Source organism: Octopus bimaculoides, chromosome 4 (assembly GCF_001194135.2).
Source record: "Octopus bimaculoides isolate UCB-OBI-ISO-001 chromosome 4, ASM119413v2, whole genome shotgun sequence".
Lineage (NCBI taxonomy): Eukaryota > Metazoa > Mollusca > Cephalopoda > Octopoda > Octopodidae > Octopus > Octopus bimaculoides.
Window position 1 is genome coordinate 95303247 of NC_068984.1, and position 7519 is coordinate 95310765.

Here is a 7519-nt window from a genome sequence, read left to right on the forward strand (position 1 = left end):
GTGCTGCTATAGAGGAGATACCTGGTTACCCAGCCAGAAGGAAGAGCAAGGGAAAGATAGAGCAGAAGAGAGATGATAAAGTGCCTGGGTATATTCACAATGAATGGTTAATAGCATAGATGGGATAGTAGAGTAAGGAAGAGAGAGATAAATGATGGCAATTGCCAGGGCATGCTCTCAAGGTACAGGAACATAATATATATGGCCAGGTATTGCCAAGAAGGGTGGGGATAGCAGTGACGAGTGAGAACTTGGGTATAAAGAGGGGATGGCGAAAGCAGTGATACAGTGAGCAGGGCAGTGAGGACAGAGATGGGGAGTGGAAGAAAATCATAGTGTATGAAGAGGAAGTGTTTTATTAATATAAGAGTGGCTGGGATTATCAGTAAAATATAGGCTGGGGTTCCAAGATTAAAAAATCATCATATAAGGGTTCTGTACCAAAATAAATTTAGTAACCACTGACATAGTGAATGTAAATGTTGATTAAATGTTGCAGTTTAACTGGTAGTTGTGAGCTTAATCTGTGGGTCAGTGAATCTACACATAATCTAGTCTCAGCAAAATGAATAAGGGCAAGATATTTATGAGAATTATTAATATTAGAATATTACAGGCATGAACAATGGAATGAGAACCATATAATCCTGTTGAATAAAGAGTTTTTAGGAGTGAAAGATTATAATTTCTACCAACTCCTTTTCTGGATATCAGACATGGCCATTTTCCTGATAGCAGCAGGGACTCGTCTTCATTTCTATGTAATAAAACTTTACTCTTTACCAAATTTATTTCGGAACTTCTTACCTAAATCTTTCACAGATTCAGCTAGATCATCAGCATACAGAAGATCCTATGGACATCCATTTTTAAAATTCTGTTATGGCCTGTAGAACTACTATAAACTGGAGGAGGCTAAGAACTGAACCCTGGCGGACTTCTACCTGTATGCTAAATTCATTGCTGAACTCAGTGCTGGCTCGCATCTTGCTAACTGCACATCTGTACATGGCTAGCTTGACAACCCCACCCCATCCCATTAGCCAATCATATCCATAGCTTCCTTAGCAGCTACTAGACTACAAAGAAAGGCACCCTGTCAAAAATCTTCTCTGAGTTAATGAATACTAGGCATGTTGCCTTATTCATAGCTAGGTACTTATGTATGTGTCTCACAAGAAAAAGGGCATTTGTATTACATCCTTTGGCACAAATGAATCTCATCTACACTAATCCTATTCCTAATCAATTTTGCAAGAGATCTTTCGGTAACTTTCATGATCTAGTCAAACAAATTGATGCTTCTGTAGTTACCTCTCTCTAGTGCATCTCCTCTCCTGTTCTAGTTGTCAATAATACTGCTATGCTAGTCATTGGGTATAACACCTTCATGTACTATGCCAGTAACTAGTATGTGCCTTACTTTACCAGATTTTTCAGCATCTCACTAACTATCCCTGATGAAGGTAGCTACCTTCCTTGCATTCGTATCTTTAATTGAACTTTCAACTATACAGCTGTCAATTCCAATGGCTGGTCCATTTATTGGGTCTACTTTGAGTGGATTCTTTTTCACCCATGCATTTTCTTAATTCAACAGCCTCTCATAATAGCATATTCATGACTCTCTATTTTTGGCATCAGAGTGAGCTAGAGTTCTGTCTTCATTTAATATAGATTTCTCTCCAGAATATCTCAACTCCCCGTGTTACACTGCTTTGCAATCAAAAACACTTCATGCTGCTGATATTCACATGGCATATGCAAACCACTTACTTTCAGTTTCATTCCTTGCTTACTATACCTGGCATCTACTTTCTCTTCCAGCTACATGACATTACCCTTTGCTACTCTCTTTTCATCTCCCATGGCCCTGTCTACTCAATTATTCTGCTACTCTGTCACCTTCTCTCTGGATGTAATCACAGGAGATTACTTCAAAGAAACTCTCAGTTGTCTCTACATTATAATTTTCCCTCACTTATCATATGCATCAACTGGAATTTCTCATTCAGCTTCCATAACATCCTGCACCAGAGTGTCTCTAGAGTCCTTAAATCTTGAAGAGTTTGTAGGTTATTGTAATAGTGTCGTAATACATATTTAGCAATATGATGAACCTGCCAACCTACATAACTTCCTAAACAAAGTGCTCCTCTTTACCCACACCTCACACATAAACTACTATACTCAGTGTGTAAGTTTAATAATGTAAAACAGAAATACTTACGTTGAGTTGAAGGTTTGAATGAGCTCATGTCGCAAATGCCCTTGTGGGTTTATAGTAAAGATGTGCGAATCTGGAATGTTCAGTGCTTTATAGGCGTACACATCCTAAAACAAAAATATACCATTGTAATTAGCAATGTGAGTGTGAGTGCATGTGCAAATGTGTGTGTGTGTATCATCATCATTATCATCAGTATTTTACATCTTATCCATGCTGGCATGGAAGCAGTGATTTATGGCCAATTGACCTCTCTGTTACCAACTTAACTTTTTTTAGTTCATTCTTATGACATGCAGAGATGCAGTTTGTTTCCCAACCACATGGTTCTGGGATCAGTCCTACTGTGTGACACCTTGGGCAAGATTCTACTCTAGCCTTAGGCTGACCAAAGCCTTGTGAATGGATTTGGTAGACAGAAACTGAATTAAGCTCATCATGTGTGTGTGTGTGTGTGTGTGTGTGTGTGTGTGTGTGTGTGTCTTTGTGCATGCATTCACACACTACCACCACCATGACTTGATAACTGATGCTGGTGTGTTTACATCCCTGTAACTTAGTGGGTTGGTAAAAGACACTGGTAGAATAAACATCAGGCTTGAAAAGTAAGTAGTGGGATCAATTTGTTTGACTAAACCCTTCAAGGCACTGCCCCAGCTGCAGTCTAATGACTGAAACAAGTAAAAGACAAAAGATAGATTCTTTTATTCTTTTATTTGTTTCAGTCATTTGACTACAGCCATGCTGGAGCACCGCCTTTAGTCGAACAAATTGACTCCATGACTTATTCTATAGGTCTTTTTTGCTGAACTGCTCTGTTATGGGGATGTAAACACACCAACATCAGTTGTCAAGTGATGGTGGGGGGACAAACACAGACACACAAACACACACACACACTACAGTCTACCAAATCCACTCACAAGACTTTGGTCAGCCCGAGGCTATAGTAGAAGACACTTACCCAAGGTGTCATGCAGTGGCACTTGGGTTTACGTCCCTCAAGAATTACCGGATATTTATGGCTGGCCATCCTCAAAAAATCCGGAAATACCAGATCCCTGGCTGATTGGGTCCACAGGGTCAAAACCGCTTTTGCCCCAACCCAATCAGCTGTAGGTAAAATTTTCATATTTAAGAGCTTTGCTCCACTGCCACCCAGACCCCGTTGGTTAGTATCCTCTATCCAATCAGGTTCTATACCAGGTGGCAGCCCACAGATCCAAGCTCTAGTTAATTTTTTCCCCTTCTAAGGGCTGGCTTGCAAACTTGCAAGCCACCTCAGGGGTGTCAAATAGCAACCTAACTGTCGCGTATTTTTCACCCCTTGCCATAAAGTTAATAGTTGGTAGATATTCTGCCAACTCTTTTTCAATTTCAATTTTGGGAAAGACCGTAATGGTGTCGAGTAACCTAGAGTAGGTCCGTAACACCACCGTTCTTTCCCTGAAATCATTTAACCACTTCTTGGGTGGGATAATCTCCCACTCCACAGCAGTGGCCTTATTTTTCTTTATGTTCTCTGCCATGATAAAAATGTTCACATAAAAATTAAACTCCTAATGAATTAAAACAAATGCTGTATATTTGTTTAAATAATTAAAAACTGCCAGTCACATGGCATGTATGGCTTTTATGTGGACTCATTCATTTTTTTCCTTATATATATTGAGATTAAAATAAACGGGGACATACAATTGATTCAGTCACTACAGGATCACAGTTGATGTAGTTACCCCTTCTCATACAATCATTGGTTGTGCTTCCACTACAGTGAGATAGAAATTCCCAGTTTACTTTATGGTTATTTCATCCTTGCTCCTATACCTATAATAAGTTAATTACAAAACTTGTTCCTATGCCTGAAATAAGCTAATTACAAAACTTGTTCCTATGCCTGAAATAAGCTAATTACAAAACTTGATAATGGTGTCGTTGATAGAGCAAGGAGAATCTCTTGGTGGCATAAACTCAGTCAATTGAAGATGTCTCAACCTGGTTCATGGAATTCGAAGCAAATGCTTACGTGGACAAATTAAAGGATAACCTACAAGATAATGACCAAAGTCCTATGGCTATGAAATTCACTTCTTTTGTAGGAATACAAGCATTAAAAATTATCCAAGAAGAATATTATGAAAATGACTTACAATGACCAAAAAAATTTGATTCTAAATCATGTTGCTCCTTAAAAGAAACTGATATTAGCCAAAATTCTTCTCCACTATTCAACAACCCAATGAATCAATTTCTCAATTTCTTTCAAATCTGTGACAAGCCAATGAATACTGCAACATTGAAAGTCTGAAAACGTCTAAAACATCAGTGAGTGAAAAACTCGTACTGTCTCGGTTGTCAGTATAAGAAGCAGTGAGGAAAGAGAGAAAGTTCTTCAAGTTAATGAAGTTAACAAACTCAGTTTAGGAGATACAGTACAATTTTTACAACATTCTTCACAAATATCTGAATTTTGCAATGACAATTCAAAAGAAGTCATTGCCTATTCCAAAATGACTGCCACAAGACAAAAGAAAAAATTTGAGTGACAAATCCTGTAACCACTGTGGAAAACTCTGCTTCCCACAACACAAATGCCCTGCAATAAAAGCTATCTGCAAAAACTGTGGCAAAAAAGGCCACTATGCAAAAGTTTGCAAAAGCACCAGGAACGGTCACAGGATGAGTTGTCAGGATGGAATCATGACTCTTATCAGCTGCGCATCAGAAAAACCTGTGTTTGAATTTGTCTCACTCAATGGGCACAAAATAGACATGGTGCAGGATACAGGTGTTCCCTGCAACATTATCTCATCCATAATTAGTGTGATGATCACATGACAACATTTTTCATACGAATCATACAATGGGCACTGCATGGAATGCACTGGGGATGCCTGCCTTATGGTGAAATGAGAAGGTTGGCAATTCCTCCATACTTTCAAAATGATTAAAGGTAACTGCTGGTATGGTCTTCCAGGTTGTGACCTGCTCAATGCTGAACCAATTTGCAGCATTGAGTCATTTCTGCCGATGATAAAAGGAGTGCAAGCTTCTGTTAAATTAATACCTAATGCCTCTGATAAATTCTGTGCTGCCAGAAGTGTACTTATTACTCTTGAGGAACATGTAGCAAAGGAAATAGATGCACTGAAAAATGTACCCCGGGTGGTATAGTCAATACTTCTCCAGTTGTGTGAGTTAGAAAGAAAAATGGACTGTGCATGTGTCTCGACTACAAAGTTCACTTAAATGAAAAGATATGCATGGAAGCTTATGCTTTGCTGTTAATAGAAACATGTTCAGCAAGCTTAGTGGTGCAAGGTTCTTTGCTAAGATTGCCTTAGCTAATGCACATTGGCAGATCAAGCTTGATGAAAATAGTCAGAAGCTCTGTGCCATCAATACTACATGAGGAGTATACTTGGTTACATGATTACAGGTGGGGATGAAACGTAGTTCTACCATTTTTTAGCATGCTGTAGAGAATGTAGTGCTCAGGAGACTAAAAAATTTCACTGCCTATCAAGACGATATAATTGTTTTTGCTAAGATGGAAAAGAACCTGAATAAACATTTAAATGCCATCCTTGGAAGATTACGTGAGAAACAAGTCAGTGTCAACAAAGAAAAATGTGTTCAAAAGACTACAAGCATCACATTTTTAGGCCGTGTGATATTGGCAGAAAGAATTAAACCTGCAAAAGAACTCACTTACAGAATCATGGTATTAAATCAGCCAAAAAGCACCGAGAAACTCCAATTGGATCTTCTGGGCAATTCATTTCAAATTTCAATGAGAAAACAATTAGCATACAGAAACTAACTATACTGTCGATCGTTTTCAGTGGACAGACAAGTGCCAACTTGAATTTGAGAATATTAAAGACAAGCTATGCAAAGAACCAGTATAGAAGCCATTTGATCCTAAATTACCTACCGAGCTGTCGACAGATGCCTCAATGAACAGCGTTGCAGCAATACTTTCACAAAATGGTTATGCTGTTTTATATGTGTTAAGAAAATTGACACCTGCTGAATCTAATTGGTCAAATATCAAATGCGAAGCATTTGCCATCGTATGGGCCATTACCCATCTCAAACAATTCCTACTAGGTAAAAAGTTCAAACTCAATATGGATGATAGACCTTTAAAATATATCTTCCTCAAAGAAGTTGACCCCTATGAATGTTTCTTCTAGAATTGGGTGATGGGCTATTCAATTAATGGCATTTGATTTTGATATATCACATATCTCTGGTTCTAAAATTCCTCATGTTGACGCAATGTTGAGATTGCAAGTAGCGGATGAGGGAATTGTCTTTGCAGATGAACAAGTGAGTGACATTCTGTGTACATCAATATGACAGACAGTCAGCAAATCAAACATATGGTCGTATCCAGAAAATAGACTTTGTGAAATAAGTGCACCCTCTCTTTCAAATGCATGTGTGATCAACTAGCAATACAAGATGGAATTCTATATTTGTGAACGAGAATGTTCCCTACCTACTACACGGCAGTGTGCTTCATGATACACATCTGGGTATTCAACAAATGCTCAGTAAGACTTCTCTTGAGTTCTGGTAGCCAAACATGTCTTGACATGTGACTACCTTCATTTCCAACTGTGCTGCTTGTCAGCAGAATTGAAGTACAAAAGACGATTCGACAGCAATGTGGAATAAGGATGGTTCTTGGGAATGTACTCATATGGATTGGGTTTTCACGAACCATGTTGGCAATTTAGTCATTGTCATTGATTCACATTCCAACTACATTGATGTCATCCTTTGCACCTCAAGCAAAATGGAAAATGTACAAAAGTGCTTGATGTGTCTTTTCGGTCTCTTTGGACTGCCAAAAGTTGCTGTATTAGACAACACACCTGAATTTACAGCATTGAAAGGTTGTTTATCGACCCTTGGCATAAAGAGCACATATACACCTACTTATCATCTACAGGCACAGGAGTGGCTGTGTGGTTCTGGGTTCAGTCCCACTGCGTGGCACCGTGGGCAAGTGCCTTCTACTATAGCCTCAGGCCGACCAAAGCCTTGTGAGTGGATTTGGTAGATGGAAACTGAAAGAAGCCCGTTGTCATCATCATCATCATCATCGTTTAACGTCCGCTTTCCATGCTAGCATGGGTTGGACGATTTGACTGAGGACTGGTGAAACCGGATGGCAACACCAGGCTCCAGTCTGATTTGGCAGAGTTTCTACAGCTGGATGCCCTTCCTAACGCCAACCACTCAGAGAGTGTAGTGGGTGCTTTTACGTGTCACCCGCAC

At 39.2% G+C, this 7519-nt stretch overlaps 1 protein-coding gene across 2 annotated transcripts in view; it reads right to left on the bottom strand.

Annotated features, from left to right (window-relative positions):
- The window catches only part of LOC106867303 (phosphatidate phosphatase LPIN3), a 137213-nt gene that overhangs the window by 4923 nt on the left and 124771 nt on the right, over nt 1-7519 (bottom strand). For both annotated transcript variants that reach the window (XM_052967291.1, XM_014912142.2), the window contains one exon: nt 2231-2334. In XM_052967291.1, the coding sequence (XP_052823251.1) occupies nt 2231-2334 (104 nt within the window). The remainder of the gene's footprint in view (nt 1-2230; nt 2335-7519) is intronic.